An 18,942-nucleotide genomic window follows, 5' to 3' on the forward strand; every position below is an offset into this window, starting at 1 on the left:
CTCTGTGGGTGGGAGAGATCAGAAAAATCCCTGGATGTACTTAGTCCCAGATGCCTCTAGTAAATGAACAAGAATCAATAATCCCCTGAAAGAAAAACTGTTAGGTAATTGTTGATTTTCCAGTGGACCTTTATGCTTGTATGTAAACAATGGACAGAACAGTTACAGCCTGTGGAACTACTGAATGAGAGATCTGGAGAACAATAGAAAGTTCTCAAGAAAGTTCTATCTCTATGAGGCAGGTGATTTCATCTGTGATGAGAAAATAGATCTGTCATGAACATATCCGCCCTGCCATTAGTTAATCTCTAGAGCAATAACTCCAGGATTTGTAAAATTATAATATGTATACATATACACCACTATAGATATTTATTTATTTCTTCATAGATTCTTTAGAAAACAGCCAAAAGGAAAAAGAGACATAACATTTCTGGAAAGGAATATGAGGATTTACAGTAGGCAGCTTCAGGATGTCACTGAAAGAAAACTTCATAACATTTATTCAGGAGATTTAGCTGTGATCCTCATAAGTGAAAGGAAAAACCAAATTAGATGATGCTAAAAGTCCTTAATATCTGAGGGATTGTATGAGGATATTTCACATTTCTCCCTCACTTGAATCTCTTCCCAGCAATTTTCTTAGCGCCCGCTTAGCTTCTTTGTTTCTCAAGGTGTAGATCAAAGGATTAAGTGAGGGTGTCACTACAGTGTAGAAGAGGGTGAGGAATTTACTGTACTTCTGTGTGTATTTGCTCTTGGGTTGAATGTAAATGGAAGCTAGAGTCCCGAAAAACAAAACCACAACAATTAGGTGGGACCCACAAGTCCCAAATGCTTTCCTCCTGCCTTCAGTGGATTTTATCCTCAGCACACTCCGAACAATGCAGCCATAGGAGGCCAGAATAAGCCCCAGAGGTATCACCACATAGAGGACAGAAGCTATGGAGAGCTCATTTTCCAGGAAGGTTGTGTTCACACAGGCAATCTTAATCAGGGCAGGCTCCTCACACATGAAGTCATCCACCATGTGATGGCTGCAGAGAGGCAACTGGAAAACAAGGATGGTCTGAACCATGGACCCCACAAAGCCACTGATCCAGGCCAGAGCTGCTAGTTGCTGGAGAAGCTTTGGGTGCATGATCACTCCATAGTGGAGGGGTCGACAGATAGCATTGAAGCGGTCATAGGCCATAACAGTCAGCAGGACACACTCCGTGGAGCCCAGCCCCAGAGCAACATACAGCTGGGTCACACAGCCAGTGTAGCTAATGGTCTTGTCAGGCCCCTTGAGATTCCAAAGCATCTGTGGGGCAATACTGGTAGTGAAACAGAGGTCCAGGAAGGAGAGATTGGAGAGGAAGAAATACATGGGTGTGTGGAGTTTGGGGTTAAAGTATGAGAGCAGTATGATCGCTGTGTTCCCCATCAGTGTCAGAATGTATATGATAGAGACGACAAGAAGGAGAAGCATCTCCAGGTGGGGCTGGTCAGAAAAGCCCAGTAGGATGAAACCGGCTGGAGTGCTAGCATTTGTTCCTCTCATTGCTTAATTGTGAGTCACCGTTCTTGGTCATTCCTATTTTCTTCCTGTGGGAAAGAAAGTCAGATATTAAAGTCAGTGGAAAAATAACTGAGTAAAGTGAACATTTTTTAGTGATTTTTATATAGAGAAATAACAGACAAAATAAAATTGTGGAAAATAAAAAATGTAACATGTTGACTTGTTATACAGAAAGAAATATACAATGTCATGAAAACACTCAGTGCTTAAAAAAAAAAAATATATATATATATATAGAATAGAATTAGAACATATAGAAAAGCAAGTTTGAAACGTGTCCCAAATTCTCTGAAAATAAAATATGCAGGCCATTAATGTGCATAGTGTAAAAACCAAAGAAATTGAAAGAAAGATGATGGTTACACATATGGATACATGACAGATAATAGATATAAAAGATAAGTTGAAAAATACATTGAGAGAACAAGAGTCTAACAAGGTACACAGAACTGGAGACCTACAGACAAATTAAGAAGAGTTAGAATTTTCACATTGCAAGTGTTAGATATGGTTATCATTAATATTCATTCTTTTTCTGTGAAGCAAATAATTACTAAACTGATAATTGTATTAAAGGAAACTTCTGTGATCTCCCTAATTGAGTCACTAGTCTGACAACTTTCTAGAGAGAAATACTTTCTGGTATTTACTTTCTAGAGTGTAAATACTACTCTCTAGAAAAATCTACTTTACAGTCCCTAAAGTAGCAAACCCTTGCCCTTAGTAGCCCCTCAGGTCACATACTTTAATGTCATTTTATTACAAGAGTATATGAATTCAGCCATCTAGTACAATGTGTTGACTCTGTTAAAAGTAAATTATGTAGAACTTACCTGTATCTTTTTAACTATTAACTTGCAAAGATTAAGAGATATAGTTATGAAAATTTGTGGTTCTGAATGTCAGTTCAGAGATCTCCCAAATAGTTGCAGTCATTTACTTGTGATATCAAATCTAAACAAATTCCTTAAAAACAAAGTATTAAAAAACAACAATAAACGCTCCATTGAAAATTTCTGATTTTCCCTTAAATATCTCCACTAGAAAATAAAACTTACTTCTAAGAACCCATGGCCATTACAATGACTCTCAGACAATTATTGCATAGTCCAGTAGAGAGAATAAGTGGCTTATGCAAGGGAAAAATCAGTTAAAATTTGAATTTTTGCTAAGACAAAACTATCATGTATTTTGAGTAGAGTATGATTGTTTTTCCAGAATTAGAGCAAAAGAAAGTAACAGACCCTGGTGATCACGTTGGTTAGCATCTGTCTATCTGCTCATGCATTTTGGTGGGAAAATAAAAACCCTGAATTAAAATTAACACTAGATACACTAAAATTGACATTGACCTTATCTGGCTAACTTTGACTCTACTATTCAGTAAAGAATAAAATAACTGTATTGTTGAAATATTCAATGACTCCAGGAAAAATGTCAGCACATGAGTGACCTCATTTTGCTTGATGTAATTCTACGTTTTCACAAATTTTTCCTTGTGCATTTATGTTGCAAGAATAACCAATATCTTCCAAACAGACCACACTGAACCTGTTCTCTCTTTCATATTCCTGTTGTTAATCAAAGTGACAATACGGAGATTTACATCTGCAAAGAGGAGAAGGTAGTCAATTATTCATCATTAGTCAATGTTGGGTCATACATTAAAAAAACTACTTCCATTCACTGCTGAAGGTAAGTAGCTCTAGATTTCTTCAACTTTTAAAATGAATTTTCCTTTTTTCCACTTTTTTGTTTTTGAGTATATGTGCTGCCAAAGTGAGCACTATCCCTTTTTCCCAAAAACAACAGAGAGTAAGTTCTACCTTCTGGAAAGAATGGCAATCCAGGGTAGAGGTTCTTGGGGGTTTTGATGAAAAGTTCAATCATGATCGCAGATCTAGGACAGGCAGTGGAGGAACCCCATGTGGGCAGTAAACTCAGTCTCTCCTGTTATCTCATACTACTGTAATCTCAAATCCCTCTAATCAGAAGCTCTCTTCAGATGGATGGTGGTTAGCTCGTTTACTCAGCACAAATTTCTTGAGTTTTTCTTCCCAGGTAACTTCCCATCACTACATTAAAGAGAGAGAGACAGGTCCCTGGAGAGAGAAGACCCACAGAGACTTGTGCTTCTGTTGTCAGTGGAAGATAATCAATTGCATAATGCCTTGTAAACACATGCCTGCATGTACACAGGCATTTTGCTGTAAAGGCATTCAAAAGAGATACTTTCATGTTGTCATAGTATACTGCATGACAGATAGAAAGGACCAATGAAGTTCCAGTCTGTGAGAACATCCTTTAGTTCTACACATAATAAAATTTGCAGAGCCTGTTAAGGTCTTTCACCTACTTTCTATTACATACTATTAAATAAAGCTAGATAATATTGTGTCAATATTATTTAAATAGTACCTTAAAAGATTTTTTATTGAAGTATAGTTGAGTTACAATGTGTTAATTACAGGTGTACATCAAATTGATCCAACTTTATACATATATAGTTTATATATTCTTGTATTTTTAATATATATTTATATCTGATTTATGATGTTTAGTTGTTAACTCATGTCCAACTCTTTTGTGACTTCATGGACTGATGTCCACCAGGCTTCTCTGTCTATGGGATTTTCCAGGCAAGAATACTGGAGTGGGTTGCAATTTCCTTCTCCAGGGGATCTTCCTGACCCAAAGATTGAACTCATGTCTCCTATATTGGTAGGCAGATTATTTACCACTGAGCCACCCTGGGAAGCCCCATATATAATATATATGTACATCTACATTCTTTTATTATTCTTTTGCATTATAGATTATCACCAGCTATTGAAGTCCATATGCTCTACAGGGACTGATATTCAATAGCCTTTTAAAATTTACTTTATAGTACTATATAGTAGCGTTTTTCTGTTAACCTAAACTTCTCATTTATTCCTCATTAAAATTTTAATTCGTTAAAGTTTTTGTTAGAGAACCTCGGTTTTGTACACACACATGCCACAGAATATTTTAAGGAATGGTTAAAAATAAAGCCCTTGTGGGGAACCTGGTCAACCGCTTGTAAAAGAATGAAACTAGAACACTTCCTAACACCATTCACAAAAATAAATTAAAAATGGATTAAAGATCTAAATGTAAGACCAGAAACTATAAAACTCCTAGAGGAAAATACAGGCAAAACATTCTCCAACATAAATCACAGCAGGATCCTCTATGACCCACCTCCCAGAGTAATGGAAATAAAAGCAAAAATAAACAAATGGGACCTAATTAAACTTAAAAACTTTTGCAAAACGAAGGAAACTATAAGCAAGGTGAAAAGACAGCCTGCAGAATGGGAGAAAATAGTAGAAAACAAAGCAATGGACAAAGAATTAATCTCAAAAATATACAAGCAACTCCTGCAGCTCAATTCCAGAAAAATAAACAACCCAATCAAAAAATGGGGCAAAAAACTAAACAGACATTTCTCCAACGAAGACATACAGATGGCTAACAAACACCTGAAAAGATGCTCAATATCACTCATTATCAGAGAAATGCAAATCAGAACCACAATGAAGTATGATTTCACGCTAGTCAGAATGGCTGCTATCCAAAAGTCAACAAGCAATAAATGCTGGAGAGGGTGTGGAGAAAAGGGAACCTTCTTACTCTGTTGGTGGGAATGCAAACCAGTGCAGCCACTATGGAGAACACTGTGGAGATTCCTTAAAAAACTGGAAATAGAACTGCCATACAACCCAGCAATCCCACTGCTGGGCATACACTCCGAGGAAACCAGAATTGAAAGAGAAACATGTACCCCAGTGTTCATTGCAGCACAGTTTATAATAGCCAGGACATGGAAGCAACCTAAATGTCCATCAGCAGACAAATGGATAAGAAAGCCGTGGTACATATACACAATGGAATATAACTCAGACATTAAAAAGAATACATTTGAATCAGTTCTAATGAGGTGGATGAAACTGGAGCCTATTATACAGAGTGAAGTAAGCCAGAAAAAAAAAATCAATACAGTATCAGTTCAGTTCAGTTCAGTCGCTCAGTCATGTCCAACTCTTTGTGTCCCCATGAATTGCAGCATGCCAGGCCTCCCTGTCCATCACCATCTCCCGGAGTTCATTCAAACTCATGTCCATCGAGTCAGTGATGTCATCCAGTCATCTCATCCTCTGTCGTCCCCTTCTCCTCGTGCCCCCAATCCCTCCCAGCATCAGAGTCTTTTCCAATGAGTCAACTGTTCGCATGAGGTGGCCAAAGTATTGGAGTTTCAGCTTTAGCATCATTCCTTCCAAAGAAATCCCAGGGCTGATCTCCTTCAGAATGGACTGGTTGGATCTCCTTGCAGTCCAAGGGACTCTCAAGAGTCTTCTCTATACTAATGCATATATATGGAATTTAGAAAGATGGTAATGATAACCGTATATGCAAAACAGCAAAAGAGCCACAGATGTATAGAACAGTCTTTTGGACTCTGTGAGAGAGGGCAAGGGTGGGATGATTTGGGAGAATGGCATTGAAACATGTATATTACCATATGTGAAACAGATCGCCAGTCCAGGTTCAATGCATGATATAAGGTGCTCGGGGCTGGTGCACTGGGATGACCCAGAGGGATGGGATGGGGAGGGAGGTGGGAGGGGGGTTCAGGATGGGAAACACATGTACACCGGTGGCTGATTCATGTCAATGTATGGCAAAACCACTACAATATTGTAAAGTAATTAGCCTCCAATTAAAATGAATAAATTTATTTTTTTAAACCTTTGTATCAAAAAGGAATTATGCTCTACACACAGCAGTATTATCACTTCATGAAGTATTGCCAGTGTTATTCTACAGTTGTCTCTTAAGTAGATGGTGTATATCAGGTTTTGTGTAAAATAATCTGTTCAGGTGCAATTTATATTTTACAAAAATTATAAATATATAGATAAAATATAAGATATAAATATGTACATCTAATTTGAAAATTACAGTGTTCATGTATTGGGGTTGCCTGTAAAAGTTTCTGATGCGACTGGGCTTCCCTGGTGGCTCAGGCAGTAAAGAATGCCTGCAATGCAGGAGATCCGAGTTCGGTCCCTGGGTTGGAAAGATCCCCTGGAGAAGGGAATGGCAACCCACTCCAGTATTCTTGCTGGGAGAATCTCATGCACAGAGGTGCTCTGTGGGCTACAGTCCATGGGGTCTCAAAGAGTCCGATACATCTTAGCAACTAACACTCACATAATAGTAAACATTAGAAACAACTGATATGTAGACTATGTCATAATTTTCCTTCCATAACCTTTTCTTTCAACTGTAGTGACAAAGTGTGAAAATGTAGTGCCAAAAAAGGGATAAAAATCTTTGCTAGGTGTGCCAGTCCTGGGTTTGTTTGCCCTCAAATTCTTTCATTGTCCCTTTTCTTCACTGTTCCGTATTACAGGAGGACTGAGGTCTGAAGGCTGCTTCCTCCAGGCTCCCATATTGACTGGCTTTCACATGGGAGACACTGACTGGAGGAGAGCAGAATGAATAGAAAAGAGAAGCCAGGGTAATTCTGCCTTCCACTGTGCTGTAGGATGTTTTTCAAGGTGAGGTGGCCATCTCTTCTTTTCGTTCTAGTTCTGTTGGCAAGCTTATCATTGTCCCTGCTTGCACCGAGTTATCCTGGGCCTTTGGCTTCTTTGCTTCTTCAAGTACAGGAGTGGGAACAGCTGCCAACTATTTCTAGTCTCAAGTTCAACTCTCATTTCACTGTTTGGTTTTCCAGCTATCCCATCACTTGTGAAACCCACTTATACATTAAAGTCTCTCCACGCCCAAGGTAAGAGAAACCCATGTAAGACGGCAAGGGTTGCAAAAAGGCATCAGAAGGCAGACACACCGAAACCATACTCGCAGAAAACTAGTCAATCTAATCACACTAGGACCACAGCCTTGTCTAACTCAATGAAACTAAGCCATGCCCGCGGGGCAACCCAAGACAGGTGGGTCATGGTGGAGAGGTCTGACAGAATGTGGTTCACAGGAGAAGGGAATGGCAAGCCACTTCAGTATTCTTGCCTTGAGAACCCCATGAACACTACGAAAAGGCAAAATGATAGGATACTGAAAGAGGAACTCCCCAGGTCAGTATGTGCCCAACACACTACTGGAGATCAGTGGGGAAATAACTCCATAAAGAATGAAGGGATGGAGCCAAAGCAAAAACAATACCCAGTTGTGGATGTGACTGGTGATAGAAGCAAGGTCTGATGCTGTAAAGAGCAATATTGATAGAAACCTGGAATGTCAGGTCCATGAATCAAGGCAAATTGGAAGTGGTCAAACAAGAGATGGCAAGAGTGAACGTCAACATTCTAGGAATCAGAGAACTAAAATGGACTGGAATGGGTGAATTTAACTCAGATGAGGATTATATCTACTACTGCGGGCAGGAATCCCTCAGAAGAAATGGAGTAGCCATCATGGTCAACAAAAGAGTCCGAAATGAAGTACTTGGATGCAATCTCAAAAACGACAGAAGGATCTCTGTTTGTTTCCAAGGCAAACCATTCAATATCACAGTTATCCAAGTCTATGCCCCAACCAGTAATGCTGAAGAAGCTGAAGGTAAACGGTTCTATGAAGACCTATAAGACCTTTTAGAACTAACACCCAAAAAAGATGTCCTTTTCATTATAGGGGACTGGAATGCAAAAGTAGGAAGTCAAGAAACACCTGGAGTAACAGGCAAATTTGGCTTTGGAATGCGAAATGAAGCAGGGCAAACACTAATAGAGTTTTGCCAAGAAAATGTACTGATCATAGCAAACACCTTCTTCCAACAACACAAGAGAAGACTCTACACGTGGACATCACCAGATGGTCAACACCGAAATCAGATTGATTATATTCTATGCAGCCAAAGATAGAGAAGCTCTATACAGTTAACAAAAACAAGACCAGGAGCTGACTGTGGCTCAGATCATGAACTCTTTATTACCAAATTCAGACTTAAATAGAAGAAAGTAGGGAAAACCGCTAGACCATTCAGGTAGGACTTACATCTCTTATGATTATACAGTGGAAGTGAGAAATAGATTTAAGGGCCTAGATCTGATAGATAGAGTGCCTGATGACCTATGGAATGAGGTTCGTGACATTGCATAGGAGACAGCGATCAAGACCATCCCCATGGAAAAGAAAGGCAAAAAGAGCAAAATGGCTGCCTGGGGAGGCCTTACAAATAGCTTTGAAAAGAAGAGAGGGCGAAAAACAAAGGAGAAAGGGAATGATATAAGCATTTGAATGCAGATTGCCAAAGAATAGCAAGAAGAGATAAGAAAGCCTTCTTCAGCGATCAATGCAAAGAAATAGAGGAAAACAACAGAATGGGAAAGACTAGAGATCTCTTCAAGAAAATTAGAGATACCAAGGGAATATTTCATGCAAAGATGGGCTCGATAAAGGACAGAAATGGTATGGACCTAACAGAAGCAGAAGATATTAAGAAGAAGTGGCAAGAATACACAGAAGAACTGTACAAAAAAGATCTTCACGACCCGGATAATCACGATGGTGTGATCACTCATCTAGAGCCAGACATCCTGGAATGTGAAGTCAAGTGGGCCTTAGAAAGCATCACTACAAACAAAGCTAGTGGAGGTAATGGAATTCCAGTTGAGCTATTTCAAATCCTGAAAGATGATGCTGTGAAAGTGCTGCAGTCAATATGCCAGCAAATTTGGAAAACTCAGCAGTGGCCACAGGACTGGAAAAGGTCAGTTTTCATTCCAATCCCAGAGAATGCTCAAATTACCGCACAAATGCATGCATTTCACATGCTAGTAAAGTAATGCTCAAAATTCTCCAAGCCAAGCTTCAGCAATACGTGAACCGTGAACTTCCTGATGTTCAAGCTGGTTTTAGAAAAAGCAGAAGAACCAGAGATCAAATTTCCAACATCTGCTGGATCATCGAAAAAGCAAGAGAGTTCCAGAAAAACATCTATTTCTGCTTTATTGACTATGCCTTTGACTGTGTGGATCACAATAAACTGTGGAAAATTCTGAGAGAGATGGGAAAACCAGACCACCTGACCTGCCTCTTAAGAAATCTGTATGCAGGTCAGGAAGCAGCAGTTAGAACTGGACATGGAACAACAGACTGGTTCCAAATAGGAAAAGGCGTATGTCAAGGCTGTATATTGTCACCCTGCTTATTTAACTTCTATGCAGAGTACATCATGAGAAATGCTAGACTGGAAGAAACACAAGCTGGAATCAAGATTGCCGGGAGAAATATCACTAACCTCAGATATGCAGATGACACCACCCTTATGGCAGAAAGTGAAGAGGAACTAAAAAAACCTCTTGATGAAAGTGAAAGAGGAAAGTGAAAAAGTTGGCTTAAAGCTCAACATTCAGAAAATGAAGATCATGGCATCTGGTCCCATCACTTCATGGCAAATAGATGGGGAAACAGTGGAAACAGTGTCAGACTTTATTTTTTTGGGCTCCAAAATCACTGCAGATGGTGACTGCAGCCATGAAATTAAAAGAGGCTTACTCCTTGGAAGAAAAGTTATGACCAACCTAGCTAGCATATTCAAAAGCAGAGACGTTACTCTGCCGACTAAGGTCTGTCTAGTCAAGGGTATGGTTTTTCCAGTAGTCATGTATGGATGTGAGACTTGGACGGTGAAAAAGGCTGAGTGCTGAAGAATTGATGCTTTTGAACTCTGGTGTTGGAGAAGACTCTTGAGAGTCCCTTGGACTGCAAGGAGATCCAACGAGTCCATTCTGAAGGAGATAAGCCCTGGGATTTCTTTGGAAGGAATGATGCTAAAGCTGAAACTCCAGTACTTTGACCACCTCATGCAAAGTGTTGACTCATTGGAAAAGACTCTGATGCTGGGAGGGATTGGGAGCAGGAAGAGAAGGGGACAACAGAGGATGAGATGGCTGGATGGCATCACTGACTCGATGGAGGTGAGTCTGAGTGAACTCCGGCAGTTGGTGATGGACAGGGAGGCCTTGCGTGCTGCGATTCACAGGGTCCGAAAGAGTCAGACAGAACTGAGTGACTGAACTGAACTGAACTGAACTGGGATTAATCAATGTTTCTTTCTTCCTTGAAATGCTGCTTGAGAAAGACTGATTCTGAATATTGAAAATATTGACCTTTCTTTTGAATGAGGCTCAAGAACTCAATTACTGATAGGTATGATATTATAGATTACACTGAGACATTCATTATATAAAACCAAATCTCGCTTAAGGGGATCCCTGACAGTTTAGTGGTAAAGAATCTGCCTGCAATGCATTAGACCCTGGTTCCATTCCTGGGTCAGGAAGATGTGCTGGAGAGGAGATAGGCTACCCAGTCCAGTATTCTTGGGCTTCCCTTGTGGCTCAACTGGTAAGGAATCCACCTGCAATGCAGGAGACCATGGTTCAATTCCTGGGTCCAGAAGATCCAATGGAGAAGGGATAGGCTACCCACTCCAGTATTCTCGGGCTTCCCTTGTAGCTCAGCTGGTAAAGAATCCACTGCAATGTGGGAGACCCTGATTCGATCCCTGGGTTGGGGAATATCCCCTGGAGAAGGGAAAGGCTATCCACTCCAGTATCCTGGCCAGGAGAATTCCCATAGTCCATGGGGTTGCAAAGAGTCAGACATGACTGAGCAACTTTCACTTCACTTTCACAATCTCATTTAATGCCACAAATGCCTTTTGGAAAATTATCGACTACACTTAAGATTCTTTATGTGCTGAGAATAATTTATCAATATTTTCTTTTACTTTTATTTTTACTATATTTTACTTTACAATACTGTATTGGTTTTGCCATACATTGACATGAATCTGCCACGGGTGTATACGAGCTCCCAATCCTGAATCCCCCTCCCACCTCCCACCCCATATCATCTCTCTGGATCATCTCCGTGCACCAGCCGCAAGCATCCTGTATCTTGTATCGAACATAGACTGGCGCTTCGTATCTTACATGATAGTATACATGTCTCAATGAAGAAAAAGGCCTATGGCAACAAATCTACAGATGCTTTCTCTAGCACTAAACTCTGACTAGGCTTCTCTGGTGGCTTAGAGGTTAAAACATCTGCCTGCAAGGTGGGAGACCTGGGTTCAACCCCTGGATCGGGAAGATCTCTTGGAGAAGGAAATGGCAACCCACTGCAATATTATTGCCTGGAGAATCCCATGGATGAAGGAGCCTGGTAGGTTATAGTCCATGGGGTTGCAAAGAGTCGGACACGACTTCAGTTTCAAACTCTGACTACCCGATAAACAGCTTATTATTCTAATATATATTAAGAGTAGTTTAATTCTCAGAAAGTGTTTCTGAATAATTCACTTCAATATCGTTTTTCTTTTTTAATTGGAGGATGCTTGCTCTATAATGTTGTGTTGGCTTCTGTCATACAACAATGCAAATCAGCCATTATTATACACATTTCCCCTCCTTTTTAGCCTCCCTCCCTCCCTCCCATCCCACCCCTCTAGGTTATCACAGAGCACCAGCCGGGTGGTCTGTTTTATACAGTAGCTTTCCACTAGCTATCTATTTTATACATGGTAGTGTATATATATCAATATTACTTTTCAGTTCATCCTACTCTCTCCTTCCCCTGCTGTGTCTACAAGTCTATTCTCTATGTGTCATCTCCATTTCTTCCCTGTAAACAGGTTCATCATTACTATTTTTCTAGAATCCATATATATGCGTTAATATATGATATTTGTTTTTCTTTTTCTGACTTACTTCACTCTGTAAAACAGGCTCTAGATTCATCCATCTCACTACAATTGACTCAAATTTGTTCTTTTTTCTGGCTAATATTCCATTGTATGTGTGTAATTGAATATATTTCTTCTTAATCATTAATATTCAAAGATGATAACAACTACAAAATATTCAATATGTCAAATCAGTGAGGAACTAATACATTATTTAAGAGGTCAATGATGATCGAATATGAGAGCTCTGGTTAACCAACTTAGTGAAAATATACATAAAAGGATGAAATATGTAAAGATTTTACTGAAGAGTATGAATTTTACTTGGATAATGGAAAAAAACTGTAGATGAAAACTTGCATAAACTTAGTATTTGGAAGATTTTCATAGGCAAATCAAAAACCATGGTGATGTGTACATTTTTTGTCTAACAAATTGAAAGTGAAAGTGAAGTCACTCAGTCGTGTCCAACTCTTTGCAACCCCATGGACTATAGCCTACCAGGCTCCTCCATCCATGGAATTCTGTGGGCAAGAATACCTGAGTGGGCTGCCATTTCAGATTACATGACAAAAATAATCACTGATTTGGAATGAGCTCTCATATTCGATCATCATTGACCTCTTAAATAATGTATTAGTTCCTCACTGATTTGACATATTGAATATTTTGTAGTTGTTATCATCTTTGAATATTAATGATTAATATTAATGAGTGGACTCTTAGGCACTGACCTTATGAGAAATATGGACTTTTTTCAACTCATTTAAATATAACAATGTTATATCTGTAAAGTAAATATGTAATATTATGAGGACATATTATAAAGCAAATATTTTATTATAAAAAATTTCACAGAAATTAACTTAAGGTAAAATGGTAAACACATTTAATGACTAAAAATATGGAACTTATTCAAATAACTTGGTGCATTCTTATAACAAAGTATTACTCAGGCACTGGTGTTACAGTTAATATTTATTGATGTTGAAAAATATTTATATTTGTTAATGAAGATAATAGATTACAAATGAGAAACAAGTCTCACTTATCCAATTATGTAACTAAAGCCTAATAGCAAAGGCATTGCTCTTTTTTTCTTTTCTTCACCCACAGAAAATAATATAAGAATGTATACACTTGAGGGGCTGGGGTGAAGGTGATGGAGTTTGGCTACAATATTGCCTGGCTGGAGATAAAGCAAATATCCAGTTGAGGAATGCCTTCCTTTACACTTCTGCCTTGAGAAAGCCCTGTTCTGGACACTCTAAACTCCATGTTAATTTGAAACTTGGAGATACAGATCCCTGAGGTCTTGAACATCTATCTCCTATGTACTTCTCAGTTTTTTTTCTAATTTGATTTTCTCAAAGGACTACTGCTCAAGAACTATTTACTTCTACTGAGTTCATTGGTATTGGGCAGTGATATTCACTTCAGTGAAGCAATTGTAACATGTTTAAATCATGTTGCCCATCTTCTTTTCTGCATGCTGACAAAGATATAAGGCAGAAGGAGGATGACCTAGATGACGGAAGAAACCCTTCTTAGTTTCTTTTATTACCACCTCTCTCTCCCTCTTGAGTGGCCTCTAGGTACATTAGCCAGCATTGACTGACTCAGCAACTTTAAAGACTCACTGTGTCTCTCCTCCAGATTCCCTTTCAGGAGTCCTTCCTCTACGCATCTTTGCCAAATATAATCATTTTTCATACCACAAAAATAATCAGAAAAGGGCATGGCAGAAAGAAAGTTTTGAACTTTTTGCCCAAAGGTAAAAGATGTTCCTCTAGATATTTCTTCCATTTGACAGTAGTTAAAATCTTGATATAAGCTAAATGTTCTTCAGTGGAAGAATGGATAAAGGAAAATGAGATTATCTATCTATCTGGTGCAGCCATGAGAAAGGAGATCCTACCATTTGCTACAACCTGTATGAAAATACTATATGGTATCACTTAAGTGCTGAATTAAAAAAAGACAGAGATACAGAGAATAGAGACTAGAATAATGGGTTCCAGAGACTGGTGAGGTGAGTTGAGGTGAAGTCACTCAGTCGTGTGCGACTCTTTGTGACCCCGTGGACTGTAACCTACTCGGCTTTTCTGTCCATGGGATTCTCTAGGCAAGAATACTGGAGTGGATTGCCATTTCCTTCTTCAGGGGATCTTCCTGACCCAGGGATCGAACCCGGGTCTCCCGCATTGGAAGCAGACGCTTTAACCTCTGAGCCACCGGGGGAGCCACCAGGGAAGGCCCCTGGGGAGGGGTAAATGGAGCTTGAGTCGTGTCCGACTCTGTGCGACCCCATAGACGGCAGCCCACCAGGCTTCCCCGTCCCTGGGATTCTCCAGGCAAGAACACTGGAGTGGGTTGCCATTTCCTTCTCCAATGCATAAAAGTGAAAAGTGAAAGGGAAGTTGCTCAGTCATGTCCGACTCCTAGCGACCCCATGGACTGCAGCCTACCAGGCTCCTCTACCCATCGGATTTTCCAGGCAAGAGTACTGAAGTGGGGTGCCATTGCCTTCTCCGAAATGGAGCAATGTATGTCAAAGGATACAAATTTTCAGTTATAAGAGTAAGTTCTGAGGAGCTAATGTGTGACATGGTGACTTTAGTTAATAACATGGTATTGTAGACTTGAAAGTTGCTGAAGGTAGATCATAAGCATTCTCACCTCACACAGAGAAAATGAGTTAACCAATGTTATCTACATGAGGTGATGAATATGTTAATTTTCTTAATCTTTGTAATCATTTTGCAATATATATGTATAGCATGTTATCATGTTGTACACTTTAAGTACATACAATTACATTTGTTCAACTTTCTTCAATAACATTAAAAAAACAAAAATTTGAAAGCATGTTTATTTCACTTAAGATGCCATGTTACTTGTAAAAGTATGTACATACCTGAATAAGCTTACAAATTTAGTTTTCATTATTTCTAAATGATTCAACAAGATACTGATTTTAGAACATAAAGGGGACTTCCCAGGTGGTGCAGTGGTGAACAATCTGCCTGCCAATTCAGGAGATGTGGATTCGGTCCCTGAATTGGGAAGATGCACTGGACAAGGAAATGGCAACCCACTGCAGTATTCTTGCCTGGAGAATCCCATGGACAGAGAAGCCTGGCGAGTTATAGTTCATAGGGTTGCAAAGAGTTGGACATAACTGAGCACACACGCTTGATGAGAGCATAAAATTTGGGGACACAGAAGATGATATTTTAGAAAAATCGTAAATGAAGAGGTATGGCAAAATATAATTTGGACTGATTCTGTTTTGCAGAATGTAAAACTGATGACAAAGACATATTTTGCTTTTTCATGACGTTACCAAATGCTAATTCCTTGTCTTTAATTAAGTGGGTGTGTGTGAGTTTTTACCTTATTTTTTTTTTAAATCTGAAGACATTTTATCAAAAACTGAACAAATTGCATACCTGAGTTTGTACATCTGTGTTATTATGTGCATGTATCACAAATATCTTTTTTTCATCAACTTTGAGGCATAAAAACTTGTGATCAGTTGTTAAATAGGTTATAAAATTATTTAGCTTTCCTCTCTACTGAAATTCACCTGTGTCTGACCCTATACACACTCTGATCAAATATTTAGTTATAAGAAACATTTTCAGAATTTTCTTTGTCTTTGAGTAATAAAGACACAAAATATGTTCCATTTATTTTTTTTTCTGATCTACTGACTCATTATTCATTATTTTTGCATTGTCATTTCTGTGGAAGCAAGCAATGATCACTCATAATTCATTTCATACTAGGCGCTTAAATTTGCTTCAGCATTCCTATCCTCTTTTCCTCCCACTTCTACTAACAGAATTAGCTACTCTTCTTCGAAAAATTACCTTAAATAATACTTTTCAACTAATGGGAAAATAGAATGGTCACACGCACAAAAAACAGGATGGGTCAAATATTTATTGAGTCAAGAAATGATGACACAAAACAATGCTTTCGTTTTTAAGAATGCTTTTTTAATAATTACCATTTTTCCTTCTCTGTGAAAACTGGCTAGCTATGAAAATCTGAGTTTACTTCAAATTTTAGAAGTAAGTAGCAATAATGTTATTTCCCTCAATTGAATTTTGTGTCCATTTTTCTCTTTTACAATAACAGACTAATGGAACAAAATAATGAAACATCTGAGGGAGATTTTATTTTGCTTGGATTCTCAGACCAGCCTCAATTGGAGGCCATCCTTTTTGTGGTCATTTTGATATCCTATCTTTTGACCATCCTGGGCAACACAGCCATTATCCTGGTCTCCTGCCTGGACTCCAAACTTCACACACCTATGTATTTCTTCCTCACAAATCTCTCCTTTCTTGACCTTTGCTTAACTACCAGCATCGTCCCACAGTTATTGTGGAACCTGAAGGGACCAGCCAAGACCATCACATCAACAGGCTGTGCCATACAACTCTATGTGTCCCTCTCACTGGGTTCCACTGAGTGTGTTCTCCTGACCATCATGGCATTTGATCGCTATGTAGCAGTCTGCAGACCTCTCAATTACACCAGTGTTATGCACCCATCATTTTGTAAGTCCTTAGCAGGAATAGCCTGGCTATGTGGAATAGGAAACGCTCTTATTCAAGGAACCATCACCCTTCGCCTTCCTCGCTGTGGACATCACCGTGTGCACAACTTCTTATGTGAAGTGCCTGCCATGATCAATTTGGCCTGCTTTGACATCCATGCAAATGAAGTCCAGCTTTTTGTAGCCACATTAGTTCTCCTCCTTCTTCCTGTGGCATTGATATGGGTCTCTTATGGATTCATCGTGCAAGCAGTAACAAAAATTAAGTCATTCCAAGCTTGGCGTAAGGCTCTAGGGACCTGTGGTTCCCATCTGCTGGTGGTGTCCCTCTTCTTTGGGACCAGCTCAGCCATATACATTCAACCAAAGAGATTCTATGGCCATAGCCAGGGGGAGTTCCTTACACTCTTCTACACTGTTGTAACTCCCACCCTGAACCCCCTCATATATACTCTGAGGAACAAGGATGTGAAAGGAGCCCTGAGAAGAATGCTGAGACTAGAGCAAAATTCCTAAGGAAAAATCAAGGAAACAGTGACTTTTCATTGAGGAAAATTATTAAGGAGACCTAAGATTTAATAACTACTCCCACGTGACTGCTTACCTTTCTGTCTGTATTTACCACCAATATGGCTACTGTGGTTTAGAAAAAAGAAGCACATTTAGACTCTACTTGTGTATCTCATGGAACTACATCTGTGTGTATGTGTGTGTTTTATAAACATATTCATACTTTCTTCTACTAAATGTCTTTAAAGGGCATATCCCAGAATAGGGAGATTTAGTGATCTACCTAATATGCATGTGCTTACATATTTGATTAGGGAATTAAATAGTGTTTAGTATGAAACAGAAAATGGAAAAGTATGTATTAGCATGAGGAAATTACTGTTCTTTTGTAAAAAAAAAAAAAGCCCTAGTGTGATATTGTTTAAAACATTCTACCACAGTATCCCAATTCTTTCAAGGAAAAAAAAACAACAACAACAAAACAAAACTTGAAAATATGGGCTCTTTTTACAGTAATGTACCAGATTTGTGAATCTACTTAAAATGCTATTATGGAAGAAAAAGCTTTGCTTTTAAATGAAAGCAATAGAAATAATTGTTAAATAATTATAGAAGTTACTTAATGAAATACTAAAACTTAATGTAACTTAATGTAATCTAATTTCAAATGGACCAAGGTTCTACAGGGCAAAACCTTGTATTGAATCTTACTCGATGCTGTATTTCTTATTTCAGGGTCTCTGAAACTGTAAAACACATGGGTTCTGAAGCCAGACTTGGTTTGAAACTTTGCTCTTTCTATTTATTAGCTATGTAAAACCTTTTGTTCTTTACTTAATCTCTCTGTTTCTCAGCTTAATCACCTCACAGGTTTGCAGTGAGAATTAAATACATTAATTCATGCAATGTACTTTAAAATGACTCATGGCTCTTGTAAGTGCTGAATAAATCTTAAAGATTATTAAATACTTTCAAAAACACTATGGTGTTCTATAACCTCCAAATTCTGCAGTCTTCTTCCATCCTTCTTAACTTGTGCTTGGTTTGTTTGCAATTGTCTTGTATTCTGCATTGTCCTGTACATTGCGCTTCTTTTTCATTGTGCTGAAAATGCTGAGACCAACCAAAATCTCTCTTTACTTCACTTCTCTTTAGATCAGCACCAATTTTCACTTCTTAAGAGCCAGTTTAGATTGTGTAATCTGTGCTGTAGAGAATATGATTGATATTTTGGGTCAAAATGCTTGAGTTCAAAACCCAATCTATCAAGCTAATCAAGTAGATCAGTACTTAATACTTGAGTGGTAATGAGTTCCTAATTTACACGACTGTTGTGATAAATAAATCTGAGTTTAGCCAATGATCTGTTATATATTAATAGAAATCACACAATAATTAAGGCTATTTCTATACCACTTTTGTGATTTAAAAACTCGTGTTGACTTGATAGACCTTAACCATCTGATCTCTCTGATAGAAACTTTCACCACTTTCCAAAATTATTTTAATAACCTTTAAATGGACCAAAGGATCCCCATTCCTTTTCATAACTCCTCT

At 38.6% G+C, this 18,942-nt stretch overlaps 2 protein-coding genes across 2 annotated transcripts; one reads left to right on the forward strand and one right to left on the reverse strand.

Annotated features, from left to right (window-relative positions):
• Positions 1 to 601: 601 nt before the first annotated feature.
• LOC128055570 (olfactory receptor 2G3-like) lies at positions 602 to 1,546 on the reverse strand. Its single transcript, XM_052648179.1, has one exon. It carries the CDS (start codon positions 1,544 to 1,546, stop codon positions 602 to 604), a length of 945 nt encoding a protein of 314 aa, XP_052504139.1.
• Positions 1,547 to 16,455: 14,909 nt separating this feature from the next.
• Positions 16,456 to 17,391, forward strand: LOC128056282 (olfactory receptor 2G3-like). The gene has a single exon (XM_052648992.1). It carries the CDS (start codon positions 16,456 to 16,458, stop codon positions 17,389 to 17,391), a length of 936 nt encoding a protein of 311 aa, XP_052504952.1.
• Positions 17,392 to 18,942: the final 1,551 nt, after the last annotated feature.

This window comes from Budorcas taxicolor, chromosome 11 (assembly GCF_023091745.1).
Source record: "Budorcas taxicolor isolate Tak-1 chromosome 11, Takin1.1, whole genome shotgun sequence".
Taxonomy (NCBI): Eukaryota; Metazoa; Chordata; class Mammalia; order Artiodactyla; family Bovidae; genus Budorcas; species Budorcas taxicolor.

Excerpts from the sequence above, each read along its gene's own strand:
- LOC128056282 (XM_052648992.1), top strand. The coding sequence starts at position 16,456 with ATGGAACAAAATAATGAAACATCTGAGGGAGATTTTATTTTGCTTGGA.
- LOC128055570 (XM_052648179.1), bottom strand. The coding sequence starts at position 1,546 with ATGAGAGGAACAAATGCTAGCACTCCAGCCGGTTTCATCCTACTGGGC.